At 42.2% G+C, this 25,279-nt stretch overlaps 2 protein-coding genes and 1 long non-coding RNA gene across 4 annotated transcripts in view; 1 reads left to right on the top strand and 2 right to left on the bottom strand.

Annotated features, from left to right (window-relative positions):
• LOC139572274 (phosphoinositide 3-kinase regulatory subunit 4-like) overlaps positions 1 to 25,279 on the bottom strand; it is a 55,346-nt gene that overhangs the window by 21,698 nt on the left and 8,369 nt on the right. The window lies entirely within an intron of this gene.
• On the top strand, positions 17,476 to 21,033 carry LOC139572277 (ectonucleotide pyrophosphatase/phosphodiesterase family member 7-like). The gene is made up of 5 exons (XM_071394932.1): positions 17,476 to 17,816; positions 18,856 to 19,001; positions 19,228 to 19,851; positions 19,975 to 20,197; positions 20,394 to 21,033. Exons 1-5 carry the CDS (start codon positions 17,579 to 17,581, stop codon positions 20,462 to 20,464), a joined length of 1,302 nt encoding a protein of 433 aa, XP_071251033.1. The 5' UTR covers positions 17,476 to 17,578; the 3' UTR covers positions 20,465 to 21,033.
• LOC139572278 (uncharacterized) lies at positions 22,916 to 24,271 on the bottom strand. Its single transcript, XR_011674348.1, has 3 exons — positions 23,805 to 24,271; positions 23,414 to 23,503; positions 22,916 to 23,312 (listed from the first exon to the last, which is right to left on the bottom strand). It is a non-coding gene; the product is annotated as an uncharacterized lncRNA (long non-coding RNA).

Raw genomic sequence — 25,279 nt, 5'->3', positions numbered from 1 at the left:
CGTGCTATTAAGCTGGCTACTCTTCCGTAAAGCCCAGCTCTGTGGAGTGTATGACTTAAAGTGGTCCTATGGACAGATACTCCAATCTCTGCTGTGGAGCTTTGCAGCTCCTTCAGAGTTATCTTTGGTATCTTTGTTGCCTCTCTGATTAATGCCCTCCTTGCCTGGTCCGTAAGTTTTGGTGGGCGGCCCTCTCTTGGCAGGTTTGTTGTGGTGACATATTCTTTCCATTTTTTTTATTTTTATTTTTAATCTTTTTTTCTTTCCATTTTTTAATAATGGATTTAATGGTGCTCCGTGGGATGTTCAAAGTTTCAGATATTTTTTATAACCCAACCCTGATCTGTACTTCTCCACAACTTTGTCCCTGACCTGTTTGGAGAGCTCCTTGTTCTTCATGGTGCCTCTTGCTTGGTGGTGCCCCTTGATTAGTGGTGTTGCAGACTCTGGGGCCTTTCAGAACAGGTGTATATATACTGAGATCATGTGACACTTAGATTGCACACAGGTGGACTTTATTTAACAAACTATGTGACTTCTGAAGGTAATTGGTTGCACCAGATCTTATTTAGGGGCTTCATAGCAAAAGGGGTGAATACATATGCACGCACCACTTTTCCGTTTAAATATACATATTTTAAAACAAGTAATTTTTTTAACTTCACCAATTTGGACTATTTTGTTTATGTCCATTACATGAAATAAAAATAAAAATCCATTTAAATTACAGGTTGTAATGCAACAAAATAGGAAAAACGGCAAGGGGGATGAATACTTTTGCAAGGCACTGTATTATCTCTAACCAGATATGAAGTCCACAGGAGAGCAGCACTAGTAAATATGTTGTTGAGTGACGCAACACACAGCAGGGTGCGTTGGAGCCATCGTGGCACATCTGCAGTACAATGCTAATTTGTGTCTCCAGATGGACAACCGGTTAATAACAAATCAATGGAACAAATCAATGGCACAATTAAAACTGGAATAATTGGATTAAGGGACAAATAGAGAGATCAACCATCTGCTTTGTTGTCATGGTCACTTGGCAGGCAGAACAAGCTTCCCCCTAAAGTCAGGAAAGCGGAGTCCCTGCCCATCTTCAGAAAACGTCTGAAACCCTACCTCTTTGAAGAGTATCTTAAATAACTCTAACAGGGCACTTCTCTTTCCTAAAATACTTTGTTCAGAGAAAATGTACTTGACACGATTGTGATGTGTTGTTGTCTCACCTAGCTTGAGTCAATGAGTATCAAACTCTTTGTTATGGCAAGCCTAAATTATTTCAAGAGTAAGCATTTGCTTAACAAGTCACATAATAAGTTGCATGGACTCCACACATACAATTAGCTGTAAGGTCCCTCAGTCAAGCTATTAATTTCAAACACAGATTCAATCACAAAGACCAGAGAGGTCTTTCAATGCCTCGCAAAGAAGGGCAGCTATTGGTAGATGGGGGAAAAAGTCATAAAGCAGACACTGAATATCCCTTTATTAATTACACTTTTGATGGTGTATCAATACAACCAGTCATTACAAAGATACAGGCGTCCTTCCAAACTCAGTTGCCAGAGAGGAAGGAAACCACTCAGGGATTTCACCGTGAGGCCAATGGTACCTAAAAAACAGCTTCAGAGTTTAATGGCTGTGATGGGAGAAAACTGAGGATGGATCAACCACATTGTAGTTACTCCACAATACTAACCTAATTGTCGGGGAGGAGAGAAGGAAGCCTGTACAGAATAAAAATATTACAAAACATGCATCCTGTTTGCAATAAGGCATTAAAGTAAAACTGCAAAAAATGTGGCAAAGAAATTAAATTTATGTCCTGAAAAGAAAGTGTTATGTTTGGGGCAAATCCAACACAACATATCACTGAATACCGCTCTTCATATTTTCAAGCATGGTGGTGGCTGCATCATGTTGTGGGTATGCTTGTCATCGGCAAGGACTAGGGAGTTTTTAGGATAAAAAGAAACGGAATAGAGCTAAACACAGAATAAATCCTAGAGGAAAACCTGATTCACTCTGCTTTCCACCAGACACTGGGAGACAAATTCACCTTTCAGCAGGACAATAACCTAAAACACAAAGCCAAATATACACTGGAGTTGCGTACCAAGACAACATTGAATGTTCCTCTGTGGCCTAGGTCTGACTTAAATCAGCTTAAACATCTATGGCAAGACATGACAATGGCTGACTAGCCATGATCAACAACCAACTTGACAGAGCTTGAAGAATTTTTAAAAGAATAATGTGCAAATATTGTATAATCCCAGTATGCAAAGGTGATTCCACTGTAGCTCTCAGGGGGGTGAAGACGTATTTACAGAGCATTTTGTGTAGATCGTTGACAGAAAATGACAATTAAATCCATGTTAATCTCACTTTGTAACACAACAAAATGTGGGAAAAGTCAAGAGGTTTGAATGCATTCTGAAGGCACTGTATCTGAAGATGAATGGACTAACTGTAAGTAGCTCTGGATAAGAGAGTCTGATGACTAAAATGTAAAAATGTAACACGGATGTAATGTCCAATCATCAATTTTGGAGTGTTGATTGGTACCTCATTTTGGTTTGGTAAACACATTGATTAAGACGTTTATGGGTTTATTTTTTCTTTACTCAGCAAATAGCTTCATTATGCAAATGCATTTCCTGTGAATTAATATCTCTTTTGACAGAATCCTCTTGCTTATTTGGAGAAGCGTTCAGAAATTCATATACATTTACTAGGCAAACCTCATAGCTGGTAATACTGTATATTCCACATCCTTGATGTGAACCAAATCAACATGTAAAAACACATAAGGGATAGTAAGAGAAGGAAATCTGTCAGTCCGTTAGCAAGCCAATGTCTTTGATTCCACATATCACCAGCTCTTCAGAAAGTCCATGTAGTGATCTGGAATCACCTTCTGAGATCTATCTCACCAAGGAGAGCCCTGAGGGGATTTAGGATTGAACAGAACCATCTACAGGACATATCCTCCAATTGACCCTTAAATATTACACCACTGTTAACATTGAAGATGGTTCTTATACTGCAAATTATAATAAGACTGGCACTGCAATGTTAGTTACTTGTCAGAACAGAGTGAGAGGCCACTTACCTCCAGCCACTGTCCGTGGGACTGCATTTTGATGAGGACGCAGGGGTCTGGCTTGGACAGGGCGTCCCGGTCTGAGATGCCCTTGCAGGTCACCCGCAGCTCCACTTTGGCCAGGCACGGGCTGTTGAACAGACCAAGGGTGTTGGCCGCAGACTCATAGATGTTGCTCATGGTGTGTGTGTGTGGCGAGTCTTCTGCGAGGGAGACAAACACACATATCACAGTGATTACTGCACGCGCAGGCACGCACGCACGCGCACACACACACACTTCCTCTACTTTATTCACAAATACACACAAACATCCCCAAACACTGTACATTCAGGAAACTTGATTATCACGAGGGCTCTTTGTTCCTTTAGAAGCCACTCCGCCCCCACAGCTGTCAAACTGCTGCTAATTATCCCATGCTGATTTGATGAGCACACCAGACAGGATATGATAGCATTTTCCTGTCCAGCAATCACCTAATTAATCTCAACCCTCCAATTAGACCGTCAAGGTAAATGAGATCCGTGAGATGTGAAGTGATGATCCCAATCAAGCTCTTGCTGCTCTTGCTGCTAGTGATGCTCTGATCCACCTCTACGCAGATGACACCATTCTGTATACTTCTGGCCCTTCTTTGGACACTGTGTTAACTAACCTCCAGACAAGCTTCAATGCCATACAACTCTCCTTCCATGGCCTCCAACTGCTCTTAAATGCAAGTAAAACTAAATGCATGCTCTTCAACCGATCACCGCCCGCACCTGCCCACCTGTCCAACATCCCTACTCTGGACGGTTCTGACTTAGAATATGTCGACAACTACAAATACCTAGGCGTCTGGTTAGATTGTAAACTCTCCTTCCACAGTCACATTAAGCATCTCCAATCCAAAATTAAATCTAGAATCGTCTTCCTATTTCGCAACAAAGCATCCTTCACTCATGCTGCCAAACATACCCTTGTAAAACTGACCACCCTACCGATCCTCGACTTCGGCGATGTCATTTACAAAATAGCCTCTAACAGTCTACTCAGCAAATTGGATGCAGTCTATCACAGTGCCATCCGTTTTGTCACCAAAGCCCCTTACACCACCCACCACTACGACCTGTATGCTGTCGTTGGCTGGTCCTCGCTTCATATTCGTTGCCAAACCCACTGGCTCCAGGTCATCTATAAGTCTTTGCTAGGTAAAGCCCCACCTTATCTCAGCTCACTGGTCACCATAGTAGCACCCACCCGTAGCACACGCTCCAGCAGTTATATTTCACTGGTCACCCCCAAAGCCAATTCCTCCTTTAGCCGTCTTTCCAGTTCTCTGCTGCCAATGACTGGAAAGAATTGCAAAAATCACTGAAGCTGGAGACTCATATCTCCCTCTCTAACTTTAAGCACCAGCTGTCAGAGCAGTTCACAGATCACTGCACCTATACATAGCCCATCTGTAAATAGCCCATCCAACTACCTCAACCCCATACTGTTATTTATTTTTTTGCTCCTTTGCACCCCAGTATCTCTATTTGGACATTCATCTTCTGCACATCTATCACTCCAGGGTTTAATTGCTAAATTGTAATTATTTCACCACTATGGCCTATTTATTGCCTTACCTCCCTTATCTTACCTCATTTGCACACACTGTATATAGACTTTTCTATTGTGTTATTGACTGTATGTTTGTTTATTCCATGTGTAACTCTGTGTTGTTGTTTGTGTCGCACTGCTTTGCTTTATCTTGGCCAGGTCGCAGTTGTAAATGAGAACATGTTCTCAACTGACCTATCTGGTTAAATAAAGGTGAAAATCAAAAATCAAAATGGATTAATACCAGATCTCATGCTCGTGCAGTGATAGGCTATCTCTTATATCCCTTTGAGAGCGTGGGACTAGGTTCTATCTGCAAAAAGAGGATTCTGAGATAATTGGCATTGAAGTTCCAAACCCTCATTGGTTTGAATGGTGTCAGCTATTTTTTATCTTCTATTCTTTTGAACGTAACAACATGAATTGGGGGGCATTTAGAGTACTGTATAGGTAGAGAACATAGAACAGAACAAGACTATGTCAATAACATAAATCTGACAAATATGCAGATACAACCTTATAGTCCCAAGCTCTTGGCTTGTCACGTTCCTGACCTGTTTTCTGTTAGTTTTGTATGTGTTAGTTGGTCAGGACGTGAGTTTGGGTGGGCAGTCTATGTTTTCTGTTTCTATGTTGGTTTAAAGGGTGACCTAATATGGCTCTCAATTAGAGGCAGGTGTTTTTCATTTCCTCTGATTGAGAGTCATATTAAGGTAGGTGTTTTCACACTGTTTGTTTGTGGGTGGTTGTCTTCCGTGTCTGTGTCTGTGTACCACACGGGACTGTTTTCGGTTTGTTAGTTTTATGTAGTCTGTTCCTGTTCATGCGTTCTTCACGTTATATGTAAGTTCGTGTTCAGGTCTGTCTGCATCGTTTATTTGTTTTGTTAGTTTATTCAAGTATAGTTTGTTTTTCGTCGTGTTCTAATAAATCATTATGTATTCACAACCCGCTGCGCCTTGGTCGAATCACTACTCCTCCTCTTCGTATGAAGAGAGAGAGGAACACCGTTACATGGCTTGAAAATAACTAATCGAAAGAAAGTGATACTATGGATCAGAAGATAACAGCAGCTTGTTAATTCAGACATGGTTACCACCACTGTAGCCCTGGGGAAGCAGACAGGGTTACCACCACTGTAGCCCTGGGGAAGCAGACAAGGTTACCACCACTGTAGCCCTGGGGAAGCAGACAAGGTTACCACCACTGTAGCCCTGGGGAAACAGACATGGTTACCACCACTGTAGCCCTGGGGAAACAGACATGGTTACCACCACTGTAGCCCTGGGGAAGCAGACAAGGTTACCACCACTGTAGCCCTGGGGAAGCAGACAAGGTTTCCACCACTGTAGCCCTGGGGAAGCAGACAGGGTTACCACCACTGTAGCCCTGGGGAAGCAGACAGGGTTACCACCACTGTAGCCCTGGGGAAGCAGACAAGGTTACCACCACTGTGGCCCTGGGGAAACAGACATGGTTACCACCACTGTAGCCCTGGGGAAGCAGACAAGGTTACCACCACTGTGGCCCTGGGGAAACAGACAAGGTTACCACCACTGTGGCCCTGGGGAAACAGACAATGTTTCCACCACTGTAGCCCTGGGGAAACAGACAAGGTTTCCACCACTGTAGCCCTGGGGAAGCAGACAAGGTTACCACCACTGTGGCCCTGGGGAAGCAGACAAGGTTACCACCACTGTACCTTGGGGAAACAGACATGGTTACCACCACTGTAGCCCTGGGGAAACAGACAGGGTTACCACCACTGTAGCCCTGGGGAAGCAGACAGGGTTACCACCACTGTAGCCCTGGGGAAGCAGACAAGGTTACCACCACTGTGGCCCTGGGGAAGCAGACAGGGTTACCACCACTGTAGCCCTGGGGAAACAGACAAGGTTTCCACCACTGTAGCCCTGGGGAAGCAGACAAGGTTACCACCACTGTTCCCTGGGGAAACAGACAAGGTTACCACCACTGTAGCCCTGGGGAAGCAGACAGGGTTACCACCACTGTAGCCCTGGGGAAACAGACAGGGTTACCACTACTGTAGCCCTGGGGAAACAGACAGGGTTACCACCACTGTAGCCCTGGGGAAACAGACAGGGTTACCACCACTGTAGCCCTGGGGAAACAGACAGGGTTACCACCACTGTAGCCCTGGGGAAACAGACAGGGTTACCACCACTGTAGCCCTGGGGAAACAGACAGGGTTACCACCACTGTAGCCCTGGGGAAGCAGACAGAGTTACCACCACTGTAGCCCTGGGGAAACAGACAGGGTTACCACCACTGTAGCCCTGGGGAAACAGACAGGGTTACCACCACTGTAGCCCTGGGGAAGCAGACAGGGTTACCACCACTGTAGCCCTGGGGAAACAGACAGGGTTACCACCACTGTAGCCCTGGGGAAGCAGACAGGGTTACCACCACTGTAGCCCTGGGGAAACAGACAGGGTTACCACCACTGTAGCCCTGGGGAAGCAGACAGGGTTACCACCACTGTAGCCCTGGGGAAGCAGACAGGGTTACCACCACTGTAGCCCTGGGGAAGCAGACAGGGTTACCACCACTGTAGCCCTGGGGAAGCAGACAGGGTTACCACCACTGTAGCCCTGGGGAAACAGACGAGGACAGAAGATTCCACTTCCCTTTTCATTGAAACTGATAGAGAATGTGGTGTTCTAATCAAAGTGTCCTTCTCTGAGTAATTGGATTTAGCCTGACAGGCTAATAGCTAGCGACATCGCAGAATAACAGTCCCACCGACCGATCCCTGAGCAATTAAACGCTCCGTGGAGAGAGGGAGAGAGAGAGAGAGAGAGAGAGAGAGAGAGAACACATTTATCGGACACCACAGCCTCTAGGCAATCTGCTCTTCTTGTCTGAGTGATTTTTACAAACCATAGGTACACCGTTAGTGGGCATCAGAATATCTGAAAACTGATTATCTATTCATCAGCTACAGTCCCTCAATTATCCAATAGACTCTCGTTTGCAACTGTTGGACCACTGAATACACCTAGATCAGCTAGATGCAGGCAAGAGTGTGCAAGGTGGTGTTGAATGTGTCATTGTCGGACACCTTGATTACTCCAATTGTTATTTTGACCTGTGCACCTATGTTGTAAACGTTCATTCATAGGCTAGGTTGTAGCAACCTCATGATGGGTATAGGGAAAATTAGAGTATCATGTAGTAGCCTAAACCTATTGATGTTACATTGCGCTGAGTGAATGGAATTTGAATGACAGTCATCCAATATGCTGTAATAGAAATGCCATGCTCGTAAAAAAAAGAATTGTCCTCCCTCATCTTAAACGTCACTGACCGCCACTGAAGCTCATCCATCAAAACCTCCGTCCTCCATCATCCAGCCACCAGAAGCTCCATAACCAGCTGACAGGGTCGTACATTACAACTAAATGAACAGCCATGTTTACATAGTGTAAATCCATGAAAAACTCTTTCCCAGGCATACACACTGCCAGCATATCAATATTAACCATCCTTCACACACATACACAGGACAAGTGCACAGCTAGTGAACGACAGTGAGTAAATAAACAACAACAACAACAAATACTTTCCCAGTGGCACTGACTTTGCTGATAAATACTTTGTTGAGAGAAAATGTACTTGATACGATTGTGATGTGTTGTTGTCTCACCTAGCTATGTTAAAATGAATGCACTCGCTCTGGATAAGAGTGTCTGCTAAATGACCCCAAAATAAATAATGAACAGACAGGCACCGACGCCCTGACTCCTCTGCACTTCTGGTCGATTTTTCAAGAACTGTCGTTGTTTTCTGGCTGAGGCCCATGCTATTTCTGTTCTTCTCAAGTAGGCTACTTGCAGGAGCCAACTCTATTCTAGGACACGCCTGTAGCAATGTGCTTCTATGTTTGTAAACGCAGGTGTGTGTATTTGTCTATACAGTATGTGGGATTATGGATGTATATGTGTGCATACTGTTGAAGTGTGTGTGTGTGTGTGTGTGTGTGTGTGTGTGTGTGTGTGTGTGTGTGTGTGTGTGCCTGAGACCCCTGACTTCAGACAGTGGCAACCTGTAAAGGCTTTGTTAACAGCTGTGACTGGATGTGCTGCTGCTCTCTGTCACAGCAGGCCTCATAAAAGTGCTGATGCAGGCACCATGGCAACGTATTACAGACAGAACACTGGCTTTTGCCGGCACCCTGGTGTTCAATAGCAGAAGATCAAGAACAAAGAAGCACAACTCAATTGAACACATTGACCTTCATCGAGGGAAGATAATCTACTCTGGAAGTCCAGCGGACATAATGGCATTAGCCATTCTGGATATGAATAAATGAATGTCATGTCTAATGTTTCATTTCCAGAGCCGTACTGTGTAAATCCCATTCTGCCTGTCTCCTGCCATCGCACTCTCGGCCTGGTGATCAGCAGCACTCCCCCTGGTCAGGTCTCACAGAGGCTTTAGGTTCATCTCCACAACATGAGCTGGAAATCCCAGAAGATTGGAGAGGTTTTGCTGGAATCCAGCAGGATATCCTTCCATTGCCTGCTTGACCCCCAGCAGCTCAGTGTGATCTGAGCATGAGGAAGGACTTTATCTGCTCCATGTTCCTTCTTTCAGACGTCAGAATATCACCTGAGCTATAGGCTACCCACGCTAAGTCAGGTACAGATGTAGGATCTTCATTTGAGACAGTTATGTACAGCAGGAAAATAATCCTGCAGCAACAGGAAATGTGGATAACTATGTGGATTATAGTTCATGGAAATGTTTTTTTTTTTTTTTTTTTTCATTTGGGCAAATCAAATCTGACATTTTAAACCTTGAATAAACTACAAGTTTTACATTTCCTGCATTGCAGGAAAGTTCTCCTATAACAGAGTGATCCAATTAAGATCCTACACCTGTATCACTCCCCCTGCTACTGGATAATGCATTATCATTGTCACATTATTGCCAGTCAGTTACAGTATCATTTCCCTCCTGTTCAGCTCCACTTCCTGAGCCAGGAGGCCAGTAATCCTGGAGGATATCAGATGTTATTCACAGCAAACCCAACATAATCTGATTACAGTATATCATTTCAAAACACGGTTGAAATACAAACGTCAATCATCTGAATGTTACGCATTCTCCTTCCTCTCTCATTACCCATGATGCCTGAGGCTCAGGGCTGGGGATGACATCATTTATTCTCATGGTTGATGAGATGGACTGATGGTGTGAGAATGTTATGGGGGAGTATGAGCTGCCACTCACACTAACCTCCATGCTCCATTGGAATAGACACTAAATGGGTCTGCTTATTGCCTGTGTCAACACCATGGGGGGTAGAGGCATTGTCTGACTGATGTTAGGGTTAAGGATTGGGCAATATTTATACCGTAAGAAATGTACCCGTTTCTTATAATTAGCATATTCTTTGCAGATAATCAGCACACTACTATGAACTTGAACTATTCATTGCATAATGAGCTCTGACTCGAATGTGGTCTGTATATTTCACAGTTGCCATGGAAGCAAGGGGAAGGGATCCCCTTTTTTTCCAACCTTCATTCTAAAACTCTCACAGCGTCAGACACACCTTGCTACCAAACCCTCTGCTGTTGTACTGTACTGTCAAAGTTGAGTTCCATTTCCACCCCTGACCACCACTTCTACGTGTCATGCCAGGAGAACAGACAAATATACAACTGCATCCTGAGTTCCTTGGAAATCCCTGCAGCTCACTGCATATTTTTGAACCCAGTTAAGCAAAATTCCGACGCTAGTAATTACCCTTTCACTGAATGAGTGATGAATGAACCCGTCCATGTGATTCAAACCTGGTTCCACTAACAAAGGCCTGGCTCTTTTATTTAATCATTGGGGAGGGTAATGGGTTCAGAAGCAACTTTAGAAGTAAAGCTTGGATCAGTTTCAGATGAAAGGAGAGAGGAATGTCCCTGCCTGGTGTTGGTGTGTTGTGTGTTGTCATTCAACGAGGTGTCAGAATGAGGTGAGTACCAATGGAGGCTGCCAAGGGGAGGACGGCTCATAAAAATGGCTGGAATGTCGTGTAAAGGCTGGAATGGAGTGAATGGAATGGTATCAAACACATGAAAACCATCCTCCCCTCAGCAGCTTCCACTGGTGGGTAGATACTACGTTCAACATGTCACTTCCACTGGTGGGTAGATACTACGTTCAACATGTCACTTCCACTGGTGGGTAGATACTACGTTCAACATGTCACTCCCACTGGTGGGTAGATACTACGTTCAACATGTCACTTCCATTGGTGGGTAGATACTACGTTCAACATGTCACTCCCACTGGTGGGTAGATACTACGTTCAACATGTCACTCCCACTGGTGGGTAGATACTACGTTCAACATGTCACTCCCACTGGTGGGTAGATACTACGTTCAACATGTCACTGCCACTGGTGGGTAGATACTATGTTCAACATGTCACTCCCACTGGTAGAATGTTACAGCTACACTACAACACTACACTACAACACCTGCTCACTGACAGTGTCAAACTATAGGAATGCTTTTGCTTCAGCCCAGCAATAACACACCGTATTCAACTACTTATGATAAAAACCTTTGAATCAGTTGTGTCGGTGCTGGACTGAAACCAAAGCTTGCACAATCCACAGTGCTCCAGGGCTATAGGGTTTGAAAAAGCATAAGTCGCTCAGCTCAATTACAGGTGAAAGGGTACTTTCTGAATTTCACCCTAGCCACTGAAAACCAGATGCAGGGACATGAGGGGGGATCATCTCGGACTCTCTGTCTGTAGTGATGGAATTCTCAGCAAGGCAAAGGACACATTTGTGGGGGGATGAACTTTTTGGCACGTTTATTTTAAGTCTACATGTCACTGTCAGTCTGAAGTGATGCCTCAAGACGTCCTGGTTTCAGTAAGCTGATTTCTCTCAATGATAAAAATGCCTCTTTGTTACTCATGGAAACAGAAGGCAGTGAGAGAACACCTCTTACACTAAACCTGAAAACAATGAATCATACAGCAGTCAGTGTGCATGGACTACTCATTACTCATATGTGCTATCAGAGGCAGACCAGAAACTGACAATGGATTTCAATAGCAAAAGGGAAGCGTGTGTTATTAGTTGGATGTCCATTAATTTACCTTTCCAATGAATGTCATTATTTATTTAACAGTGGTCAGCTCATCAGGTTTACCAACACATGTCAGTGCTAACAAGGTAAACCCCAGCTCTTCATTCTTTTTAAAATGGCAGAGAATTAATGAGTTGCCTTAATTAATTAACACACACACAGAAGCCAGGGTAGGACGGAATGGAAAGGCATCACAAGAGGCTGCTGAGGAGAGGACGGCTCATAATAATGGTCAGAACGGAGCAAATGGAATGGCATCAAACACCTGGAAACCATGGAAACCATGTGTTTGATATATTTGATACTATTCCACTCGTTACGCTCCAGCCATTACCACAAGCCCGTCCTCCCCAATTAAGGTGCCGTCAACCTCCTGTGAATGCTATCAACAGGAGCAGTATGAGTTAGACTCAGCTGTCAATAACACATCAGCTATGTTTTTCAGCCACTCACAGGAGAGAGATTCAGGTGTATTTGCATATTCATAGAAACATCCCTTTCAGTTCCTTGTTGGCTTCTTTTAGGGGGAACTCCCTGTAACCGCTCTCTCTCTGAGCAACTGTTTGTGTGTAGGCATGCAGCTGCACTTGATCAGACAAGATCATTTGGTTAGGTATAATTCTATTGATCAATTTACTATATTTTTTGCTAATGCCTACATGTGTGTAAGCTACATGTCTTTATTTAAAAAGTATTATTATTGTTATTATTTTACATGCCTTCAGAAGCAAGCAATTTTTGTGTCAATCTCGATTATTGGTCAGTGCTTGAATTGGACTGAAATAGGTGCCGGTACTCATGTTTATATTTAGGAGCAGGAGACCTAAAATACTTTTGAGCTAGAATTCTATAAGAGGAACAGGAGATCAAGCAGTAGAAATGTTGAGGTGCCAGTTCTCAGCTCCGGTGAGCCCCTGCCCAAGTCAAGCACTGTTCTTGGTTCAAGTTCAGGGTGTTGATCAGGAAGAATAGTTCTATTGAAAGCCTGGGAGAGATGTTAGACTAAAGTAGGGCAGTGCAACAGGGTGGCAGGTAGCCTAGTGGTTAAAAGTGTTGGGCCAGTAACTGAAAGGTTGGTAGTTTGAATCACAAAGCTAGCATCTGCTAGATGACTAACATGTAATAGCATACACAGCTAGCAAATGTAGTTCCTTGGAAGTTGTGGGAATGTACATTATTGATTCTGGGAACGAAGCCATAAGTTTCCTGACCGTTAAAACTGAAAGTTATTTAAACACTCTGAGAACGGAAGTGAACATTTCTCCTGTTCTGGGAATGTACGTTTTCAGGTTGTAGGGAGGTTCTGAGAACGTTTTTCTATGGTTCCCTGAAAGTTTTCCTGGGAGGTTTTATTAACGTTCTGAGAACGAAAATTATAGTTTATTTGAAGGTAATTAAATAGCGTTCTAAGAACATGTTTCAATAAAACTGCTAGCTTAGTTGAACTGTTTTAAAAGTCCAAGCACAGATAAGACACATGGAAATGTATTTGCTTAGGCATTTAAAAAAAAAAACACATGTATTTTTATTGTGGTATGGCATGGCATTGAGCTCCCGAGTGGTACAGCGGTCTAAGGCACTGCATCTCAGTGCTAGAGGTGTCACTGCAGACACCCTGGTTCGAATCCAGGCTGTATCACAACCGGCCATGATTGGGAGTCCCATAGGGTGGTGCACAATTGGCCCAATGTCGCCTGGGTTTGGCAGGTGTAGGCTGTCATTGTAAATAAGACTTTGTTCTTAACTGACTTGCCTAGTTAAATAAAGGTAACTTTTTTTTATTATTGTGAGATTCAAACCTATGATCTCCTGCTCCCGATCCATGAAATGAGTCGACTGTGCCATCAGGATGGAGCTAGCATGACATGTTGTTTTTACTCATACAAAGCTGTTCATTTTAGTCTATTCAAACAGACCCTATGTCAAAGGAAACAAGCACTCATTAACATCAGATGTGGCCAATTAGTGGGTGAGGCCAACACACCTGAACACACTTAACCAGATAGAGGATAGAGAGAGTTTTGTTGATGCTGAGAACGTATATGTTTTAAAATAATATTCTTAGAATGTTCTTTGAACTATACTCATGTTTTCTTGTGGTTTTTATGGAAAGTTTTCTTAATTCTCTGAGAACATTACTTTAAATAGAACCACGAGGAAACCTGCAGAAAACGTTATGCTTAAGTACTGAAATTCCCACAGAAGAACGTTGTTTCTTAACGTTCTCTGAACATTCTGAGAACATGACTTTGAATAGAGGAAACCTGTAGGAAACGTTATGGGAAGGTTGTATGCAAAATAACCATAGGACAACCCCACTCTCGCCAAGCACTAAGAAACATATGGTTCTTAGAACATTATGTGCTAGCTGGGTACTCTAGTGACCTGCAGCACAAAGTACATCAGATAACCATCCCTGTTGATATTAGGTGACTGGAAACCGTAACGACCCTGCCCTGTTAATCCATCCAGGGTGAATGAAGGATGCTCAGAACTTCATACAGATGAAATAAAACACCACCAGGTTCCACAGCCCAACTCAGTTGCATAATAACGCAGATTGGCAAAAGCAGGTACGGTGACAGGTAGATATGACCTCATTGTTGCTGGACATATTTGAAGTACTGTTACCAACACATTTTCCTGCAACACTGGCAAAAGATATGATCGATGTAGCCTTTCATACAACCAGTCAATTAACCTTGAAAAAAAAGCCTTGAGAATCTACAGGCAGGTGTCACACATAATAAACTAGACCTTTGTAAAACTGGGGGAATTCCATCATCAGAAACATTTTGATCAACAAAGTGAATTATAACAGATATTATTAAAAAAACTTCAATATCAACAATTTTCAATGCATGTTTATGCAAATACTTTGTCATTGATTCTAAACTCACCTTATAAAAACATGAACAAAAATAATCCCAAACCAGTGATGCTGACAAAAAAAAACTTTTCAAATTCAAAGGCTCCGATTTGAGCAAACTCGGCTAAGAAAGATGACTTCACCACACAGAGAACCAAACCCCATTCTCAATCCATTGTTTATATCAGCAGCGATAGAGGAACCTGCCCTATTGACGTTCAATGTAGTTGTGTCTCCCCCTTTCCTCTTTATGAAAGACGGTTGGAGAACAGTCCCAAAGATTATTTCACTGGCTCCCGCATCACTTCAGATGCACCCTCTTCTTCAATGAGGTGTTGCTGCGCACCGTGCTATCACTAACTCGACAATACTGCCCTCTGGTGGCTGGCGTTTTAAATTAGTTTACACCTCCTGCCATACTTGAAATATCTTGTGCTTCGTACCCACCACATACTCTCAAAATGATAAATAGATGCTTTCACGTTAGTTCACCACTCTGTATTGATCTGTCAGAAAGCCATTCGTCAGAACATGTTCACTCTATGGTAATCGGCCTCTCACACATAGCCCTAGGTTTAGTGACTAATTATGTTAGTAATTGCTCTTGAGGACAAGACAGAGGATATGAGGGGTGTAAGTATTGATAGGCTTACAAAACACGTTTTTGTAAGTGTTACAGATCATATAAGGAAATCAGTCAATTGAAATACATTCATTAGGCCCTAATCTATGGATTTCACATGACAGGGAATAGAGACATGCTTCTGTTGGTCACAGATACCTTAAAATAAAGGTAGGGGTGTGGATCAGAAAACCAGTCAGTATCTGGTGTGAGTAGTATCTACCATGGTGTGACCGCCATTTGTCTCATGCATGGACACATCTCATTGGCATAGATTTGATCAGGCTTTTGATTGTGGCCTGCGGAATGTTGTCCCACTGTTGTCCCACTTGTCCCACGACACACTGTCGTACACGTCGATCTAGAGCATCCCAAATATGCTCAATGGGTGGCATGTCTGGTGAATATGCAGGCCATGGAAGAACTGGGACATTTTCAGCTTCCAGGAATTGTGTAAAGATCCTTGCAACATAGGGCTGTGCATTATCATGCTGAAACATGAGTTGATGGTGGAGGATGAATGGTACGACAATGGGCCTCAGGATCTCATCACGGTATCAAATTGCCATCGATAAAATGCAGTTGTGCTCGTTGTCTGTAGCTTAAGCCTGCCCATACCATAACCACATCGCCACCATGGGGCACTCTGTTCACAATGTTGACATCAGCAAACGGCCCGCCCACACAACGCCATACACTTGGTCTGCGGTTGTGAGGCAGGTTGGACTACTGACAAATTCTCTTAAACTACTGACAAATTCTATAAAATAATGTTGGAGGTGGCTTATAATAGAGAAATTAACATTAAATGCTATGGCAACAGCTCTGGTGGGCATTCCTGGAGTCAGAAGGCCAATTGCACGCTCCCTAAAAACATGGCATTGTGTTGTTTGACAAAACTGCACATTTTAGAGTGGCCTTTTATTGTCCCCAGCTCAAGGTGATCATGCTATTTAATCTGCTTCTTGATATGCCACAACTGTCAGGTGGATGGATTATCTTGGCAAAGGAGAAATGCACACTAACAGGGATGTAAAGATATTTGTGCACAAAATTAGAGAAATATGCTTTTTGTGCGTATGGACAATTTCTGGGATGTTTTATTTCAACTCATGAAACATGGGACCAACACTTTACATGTTGCGTTTATATTTTTGTTTAGTGTACATTGCTATGACATCATTGGTAGGCTATTTCCATGACATTATTGAATGATGAATAACAATGAAAGGGTAAATGTGAGTATTTATTGATATTATATTGATATTTATTGATATTATTGGGGGGAGGGGGGTAGAAATGTGTCATAGCAGATGGACTGCTTTCTGATCAGTTACAGTTATAAAAGCTCATTAAACTTCAAATAATCAGGAGTTATAGGAGGACGGCTCATTGTAATGGCTGGAAAGAAATGAATGGAACGGTGTCAAACATGTGGTTTCCATATGTTTGATCTGTTTGATACCGTTCCATGAACTCCATTCCAGACGTTACAATGAGCCGTCCTCCTATGGCTCCAGAGCGACTACAGTTCATTGATTCATTTTAAGATAGCCAGGTGAGAGAACCACATACAGTATCACAGTCATAGAAAGTAAAACTTTTCCTCAATAAAGCAGCTATCAGCAAAGTCACCTGCTGCAACCCCTAATGGGTTGGGACACTGTCCGAGGTCACCTAGATAAGATTACTATCATGTACAATGACATTTTAGTAGATTGATTTTAGGAAAGTTAATATTTCAACGCAATTTTCAGGTCATGTTTTATTGTTTTGTTGATACGGTGGATTGCCTTGGACAGAAGCTGTTGGTGGAGTATTTTGGACAGCAAAGGTTAAATAAAAAATAAGATCTGTCTACTCAGGTACAAGGCATAGAAGTAGAAGCTGTCAAATACCTTGTTTAACCTCAGGGCTCTGGCATGCTGTTTAGAGCATCATTACAGGGTCCTACCTGACCCATTACTTCACCCACAACTAAAGATAACTCTACCTATATGCTGAGTAGCTGAGTAGACAGATCTTAGTCTTGGGTTAACGACACTCTTGGGTCCATAGACTAATTTCTAGGCATCTTAGGTGAAATCTCTCTTCAGATAACAATTGATAACACCCCTCCTGTCTATTAAAGCAAGGCACATTCAAGGTTTGTCCTTTGAAGATAACACTCAGAACACATGTTATCTTCCTGACCACAATGATGACTATAAACGACATCCATCAAGCTCAACAGGATTAGTTAGTGCAGACAAGCCAAGACATCAAGATGTGGTTGGATTTGTATTTGGGAATGGCAGTTTTTCTCAGTGTAGAGTGCAAACCATTGAACAAGGGGACACACAACAAGTTGCTAGTGATCTCCTTTGATGGTTTCCGATGGGACTATGATCAAGACGTAGACACCCCTCACATGGACAAGTTAGTGGAAGATGGAGTGAAGGCAAAGTACATCACCCCTCCGGCTATCACCATGACGTCCCCATCTCATTTTACCACCATAACTGGTAAGGCAGAAGAGTTACAAAATGCTATTGACTTGTTGCGTGCATTTGAGCAGCTTGTTTGAAGTTCTCAACCAGGTGCATATTAATACAAAATAAGAAGTATTTCCTTGGGTAAAATGTGACAACGGGCCCAGGTTACTGTTTCTAAACTGGTTTTGAAGTCAAATGTAGCCTACTACTGTAGATGGATTATTGACAATTGATTTCTTTGGTCAAATATTTCAGTTTTTTCATAAAAACAGTTTTGTTTGTGGCATGTGCCCAGAAAATCCCAGTCCTGACCATGATCTCACTCACGTTACAAAGTAGCCTCACTTGCCAGTGTTCTGGGTGGCAGGTAGCCTAGTGGTTAAGAGCTGACTAGGTGAAAAATTTTGTTGATGTGCACTTGAGGACAGCACTTAACCATAATTGCTCCTGTAAGTCGCTCTTATCTCTGCTAAATGACTAAAATGTAAATTAAATGTTCTTTCAGATTTTTAGGACAATCTATTATGTCGTTCTGCCCCTGAACAAGGCAGTTAACCCACTGTTCCTAGGCCGTCATTGAAAATAAGAATTTGTTCTTAACTGACTTGCCTAATTAAATAAAAGGTAAAATAAAAATTAAATAAATAAAATGTACACTGTATATGTGCACATACTGTACATATCCTTCGGGTCCTAATTATTTAAATACAAATCTCTTCAAACGTGCTGCTTACTTTATCTCTGGGCAATTGACCTCACTTTAATCTGACCCGAGAGTTATTCCTGAGAAATGGAAATCACCTTATGTTTTCATTTGTTAATGCAGGAAAACCCCACAAATCTACAGACAATTTCTAAATGTTCTCTTATATGACAGTGATAAAAAATAAGTATAGTACAGCAATTAAAGTTGTAAATGCCATCTTCGATATCCTTGATAAGACACATCACTGAGGTTTTGGATACTGTTTATCATAATGTCATGATGAAAAGACAATTCAAACTGGAAGGTTGCTGTCATTAGAAAATATTTACATATCATTCTATTTTCTTCTCATATCTCTCACAGGGAGATGGATAGAGGATCATGGAGTTGTTCACAATATGATGTTTAATTCCACAACTCATAAGAAAGTCGGCCATAAAGCTACCTTGAAGAGGTCTGAGTGGTGGGACAATGGAGCCTTACCGTTGTGGATTACAGCACAGAACCAGGTGAGGAACTGGTCATGATTTGATCCTGGACATAAAATATCACAAGTGTTATTTGTCTAATATGCAGATTTACCTTACAGTCCTCCTACTGACAGCTACAGAAACCACTGTCAGACTATTACAATGATGGAACATTTATATGAAAGAAAATGTACGCCTACCACGCTGCACCTTGGACTTCATTTAACGACGGACGTAACAAGCATACATACCTTTTCTCTTTCAGGGTCTGAAGACAGGTTCCTTTTTCTTTCCAGGAGGAGGAGCCAACTACAGTGGTCAAAGTGTAAACCGGGCGGTGGTTGAGGAAACAGGTCAACAAGATGATAACGAAACAGAGTGGCATCAGAATATTGACACTGTTTTGAGCTGGTTCACCAAAGAAGATTTTGACTTTGTGACTCTGTACTATGGAGAGCCTGACAACGTGGGCCATGCCAAAGGACCAGACCATCCTGACAGGAAAACCATAATAAAGCAGATTGACCGCACCATCGGATACCTGAGGGAGGCCATCCAGCGAGATGGTTTGACAGACAACCTCAACATCATCATAACCTCTGACCATGGCATGACCACCGTTAAAAAAAGACCTCTTGTAGATGAGATAATCCTCTCTAAATACCTGAATTTCTTCAACTTGGTTTATTTTGAGCTCCTTGACTACGGTGGGTTTGGAATGATCACACCGAAGAAAGGAAAGGAACAGCAGGTTTATGATGCTCTCATGAAGGCCCCAAACCTCACAGTCTACAAGAAGGAAGATATGCCAGAGAACTTTCATTTGTCCAAGAATGACAGAATGCAGCCTATTATTGTCATTGCTGATCTAGGTTTCAACTTAAACTCGGTAGGTACTGGTATTAACTTTAAACACACTTCATATACTATGTATAAAGTAAAAAATGGTAAAGTAAAAATATCACAGATTAAAAAAATAAAAACAATTATGATATGCATGTAATTTCAACAGCGGTTGATCGTCTACGTAAACAAAGGAGATCATGGATTCCACATGGACGAAATGGACATGAAGACCATCTTCCGTGCTTTTGGACCAGATTTCAAGAAGAGTTATCTGTCCGAGCCCTTTGACAGTGTCCACATCTACCCTCTAATGTGCAAGCTGCTGCAGATAGATCCAGCCCCTAACAATGGCTCCCTTTCTGTCACTGAGGGCATGCTGGTTCAGAACGGTACGCTGTGAGCTTCTCCTAGAAAGCATTTTAGTATCAAAATGCATGACAGTGTCTATGAATGAATTGTAATACAGGAAGATTTCAACCTTAATGTGTGCTCCACTGATGATACTTCTTGTATAAGATAATTATCAAGACTGACATGAGACATGGTTATATCACATAACTAATGGCACCATTCTTCTCTACACAGGTGGGAGAAGAAATCATATGTCCCTTGGTGTTTTGGCATCGATATTTGTCTACATTTTATTTGTCATGTAGTTATTTATGATGTCGGTTATTTTCCGTAATGTTCGTTAACTGAAAACAATTGCATAGTTGAATGAATCATAACCAAAACTCCAACAGATATTTTTAAGGAGGATCACATTCACTATGATTTTCATCAACAATATCCATCTTATTGTATTATATACTCAGTTTTCCAGTTTATTAGGTACACCTATCTAGTACCGGGTCGGACCCCCTTTGCGCCAGAACAGCCTGAATTCTTCAGGGCATGGAAACGTTGCTCAATTGGTATCAAGGGAAAACATTCGCCACACCATCACACCAACGCCACCAGCATTTATCATTGACACCAGGCAGGATGGGGCCATGGACTCATGCTGCAATAGCCCATCTGTGACAAGGACCGATGTGTTGTGCGCTCCGAGATGCCGTTCTGCACAGCACTGTTGTACTGCGCCTTTATTTGCCTGTTTGTAGCTTGCACAATTCTTGCCATTCTCCTTCGACCTCTCATCAACGATCTGTTTTCGCCCATAGGACTGCCGCTGATCGGATGTTTTTTGTTTGTCGCACCATTCTCGGTAAATCCTAGACACTGTTGTGCACAGGGGCGAAAATCTGAGATCAACCTTGGAGGGGACAATTACATAAAATTTTCTCAAGAGCAATTCCTGAGGGGGACACCAAAAGTAGTGCTGTAACACATAGCATACGTTGTTAAATGTATATTGAGGAACCATAATTCCTACAACTGGATAATTGATAGGTACAGTAGTTAACTGAAGGGTTTTCCCAACTTGTTCAAATGTTTAAATCATTATAATTCTACTACTAATAATAGTTATAGCAGTGCTCCTTACCAGTCCAGTATGTATGCAGGTATTCGTACTTACAACCAGCAATATCAAGAAAGGTCAGTAGGTGACAATGGTACTGTACACTGTATGGGTGTAGTTTTCATAAATACAATGAACATGGTGTGATCACATCTAAAAGAATCTCCATTGAGAACCATCACAAAGTTGGTCTCCGTATTGAATTGACCTTTTAATTTGACTTTTTCTGATACATTTATATAGTCATTAAATATGTGCACCTGGCCTGAGTTTACAATATCTTTGCAAGAACAAAAAGCTTAAAATAAGTACAGTTCTAAAAGCAAAATAACTACTTCAATGAAAAGCCCAAATAAATCAAACAAAATATCCTTCAGTCAGTGTCTCAACTCTTCAAACAGCAGCTATGGACAAGTATGTCGCACAAAGTATGCAATTTTAAATAAAATAACATGAAATAAATCATTTGTAAGTGTACGGAAAACTACTAAACAAAAGAACAACTATCAATTACACCATGGGTTCTCAAACAGGGGTCCATGGACTAATTGCAAGGGGTCCGTGAAATAAAAAAGTGTAATGAATGTAGTCAGTACCACAAGGTTTCCAGTAAGTTTACATATAATATAGAGGGGGTGGAGGTCCCTGAGGACCGCTCAAAACCTTGCCTGCCTTGCCTCAAAATATGCAGGGGTTCCAGTACCCCAAAAAGGTTGAGAACCACTGCTATACACACTACTGAACAAAAGAACCGAGCATATGTTTGCAGGTTTCCTCAACAACACATCAGTTGGCACTTTCGCAATGCCCTCGCCTGTTGTCTCCGACACCCTGTATAGCCCAATAAACTCCTTGTGAGGGACATGGTCATGGTCAACATAACGCAGACAGACATTCTCCTGTTCAGCACCAGAGACATCTTGAGTACCATCAACAATTAATGAAAATTGTACAATCGGAAGAGACCTAATCTCAGCTGCAATGCCTCGAATGACTATTGGCCATGATGTTCAGAATTTCATTCTGTGCTTTGGGGCCTGTGTACATTGTGGTACGCTCTGTTAACCACTTCAGTAAAATGGGATCATCCTCTTCTGCCCTAAGTTTCAAAATCTGGTATAAATTCCCACTGTCATCCGTGTGGCCTCTAAAGGCTTGTCCCTGTCTTACTACATGCCGCACCGAACTAACAATTTTCATCAAGCAATGCCTTGCGTCATCCTGCTGTTTACCCCACGCGCTGGACATAACTGGACACTGATTGGATTTAGCTGGTGTGCTGTTACAATTACAAAGTGGCGGTGGGTTTGGCAATTTTGATGTGCTGTGAATTTTTCAATGGCTTTTCTCCAGTTCCTAAATCCTGCACTAATGAAGGCAGCATCAGCTCTTTGGCCAAAAGATGGCTGGCTTGAAAACCCTTGGCTACAGTGAAAACACAACACTCCTTTTATTGATGGATTATAATGTAGCCAGGGGAAATCGCGAAACCATCTCTCTTGAAACGTCAACACTCTGTTGGCAAGAGTTTGCGGTTCTATAAATTGTGGGTGTGGCTGATATGGTTTTGTGCCATCACTGTGGTAACTGGACAATGCTGTGCCACTGTCCCCTATACTGGTGCTGCTGGAAACAAGGGTGACACTTGGTCCTGCCGTGGCTGTGACACTGTCCTCTGAAGTCTCTCTCCCTGGCTCTTTCCCTTTCACTACCCTAACTGACTCAGTCTGTCTCCTAGAAAATAAATAAGGTGTTTGCCGTACTCCTAACTACCGGTACCCAAAACTACACAATTAATCACAACAGCAATACCATTGCCGTAAACAAATCTTAGTTTAGTCACCAGTTTAAGTTGAGAGTGGGGGTATCCATGGCATTTTCCAATTATGTCCCTATTTTACAAGTCAAAAAAATTGAGAACCTTTCATAATGTTGCCAAACAAAGACTCAACAAACTTACCTGAGACTCCCTGTCTGCCAGTCTGTCCCTGCATATCTGTCCCCAGCTCTGCTGTCTGTGTGCCATCTGTTGCCTGCTCTGCCTAATGACATCATTGTGAAACATTTCCATTAGCATTTCACTTCTTTCTTATGAACATTTTATCAACTAGTCTTTGAGATATTAGGATACTAGAGTTCTTACTATGCGTTTTGGTGTACTGACAAATACTCTTGATGTCCGTCTTCTTCTAAATGTTCGCCATTTTTCTACCTGGCTGGCTGGCTGGCCTAGCTGCACACACACACATTTACACAACACATGCTGCAACCTTTTGTAATTTAAATAGTTTGTTTCATATTGGCTGGCTTCCAACAATAGCTGAATTTGTAAAGCTAGCGAGCACCAATTCCGTTTCTGTGTGTTTGCTATAATCTTTGCTACCTGGTTAAATAAAGGTTAAATAAAATAAAATAAAAAAAGTTCACTAGCGACAATTTATCTTTTGCAACGAGACCATTATATATATTTAAGACAATGGTAGAAGAGAGTGTAGTTCTGTTCTGTTCAGTTTGGACTTCAGTTTATCGCTAACCTTATCACAGGGACGTCGAAGCACTACAGCTGCATGCTGATCTTGGAATAAACTGATGATAGCAAAGATTCCATCTTTGACGACGCCACATAAATGGAATAGGTACTAGCTAGCTTGATAGTTAATGTTTGCTTTAGTTTGCGCGCTAGCTCTGCAAATTCAGCTAGTGTGTGAACCCTGCCAACATAAAAATAAATAAATAACATTGCTATGGACCTGCTATGGATTGACTGGATTAACCTCACGTCAGTTACGTACATGTCCCTTTCGGACAGTAGTTACGAACCCTCTATTACCTTGCCAGCTAAAGAACTGGCAGTGGATCAAACCATTGTGAGGCAAAGGGCGGGGGGGGTCGCAATCTTTTGAAACTTAAACGCGCTATTAAGTGTCTATAATCAGCACAAGTGCTTTCATTGCGTATTATTAATATTATTGAAATTACATAGTTATGTTTACAGTGATATATTGGGGGGGACAAATCATATTTTTCCCAAGATGGGGGGGTCGTGTCCCCCCCGTCCCCCCTGGGATTTCCGCCTATGGTTGTGCATAATAAACCCAGGAGGCCGGACACTGGAATCGGCGCGCCTGGAATCGACGATCATACATACCATGCTCGTTTTGCCCATTTTAAAGTTCAAGCCTGCTTTATACACTGTGTACAAAACATTAAGAACACCTTCCTAATATTGAGTTGCATGTCTATGTCACGGAAAGAGCAGGTATTCTTAATGTTTTGGACACTCAGTGTATAGCAAGCCACAGCCACGTGACACACTGTCTGTAGAAGCTAACCATTTTTGGGAACGGGGTGGTGTACCTAACAAACTGCCAACTGAGTGTATGTTTAATAATCAAACCAGTCAGCATTGGCTCAAATAACTTTGTCTAGAACCTACATTTAATAATGACACCTGCCCACTGATGGTTCAGGAGTTTCAAGTAGCCTGATTCCGTTGAAAAGTTGTTGCCTTTCATTCTAAATGTCAGATTTTATTTGGAGTCATATTTTTGTTTAAACAATTGTTCCGACTGTATATTTATTTGTTATTATGCTTTAATAAACGTGCATGATGAATGAGTATTGCAGGTTTAAAAATAAAATGTTTAACAGGAAACAGGATTTGGATCTAAGGTGTTATTACCACCTGCAGCCAGCTGGGGATATCATAAAAAAAAATATATTTAACCAATATTTAACTAGGCAAGTCAGTTAAGAACAAATCATTTTAAGAACAAATTCTCATTTACAATGACGGCCTAGGTACAGTGGGTTAACTGCCTTGTTCAGGGGCAGTTAGACAGATTTTTACCTTGTCAGCTCGGGGATTCGATCTAGCAACCTTTCGGTTATTGGCCCCACGCTCTACACACTAGGCTACCTGCTGCCCCAATTGTATATACATATTCCAACAAATGGAAATGTTACAGAACAGACTAATCTGAAAACACAGATGGAGGAAAGTAGTAAC

The sequence above is a fragment of the Salvelinus alpinus genome, chromosome 4, assembly GCF_045679555.1.
Source record: "Salvelinus alpinus chromosome 4, SLU_Salpinus.1, whole genome shotgun sequence".
Taxonomy (NCBI): Eukaryota; Metazoa; Chordata; class Actinopteri; order Salmoniformes; family Salmonidae; genus Salvelinus; species Salvelinus alpinus.
Note: the sequence above shows the minus strand (reverse complement) of the source record. Positions and strands in the feature narration are given on the sequence as shown.

Excerpts from the sequence above, each read along its gene's own strand:
- LOC139572277 (XM_071394932.1), top strand. The coding sequence starts at position 17,579 with ATGTGGTTGGATTTGTATTTGGGAATGGCAGTTTTTCTCAGTGTAGAG. Across the intron at positions 17,817-18,855 it reads TCATTTTACCACCATAACTG|GGAGATGGATAGAGGATCAT; the intron begins GTAAGGCAGAAG and ends TATCTCTCACAG. Across the intron at positions 19,002-19,227 it reads GGATTACAGCACAGAACCAG|GGTCTGAAGACAGGTTCCTT; the intron begins GTGAGGAACTGG and ends TTTCTCTTTCAG.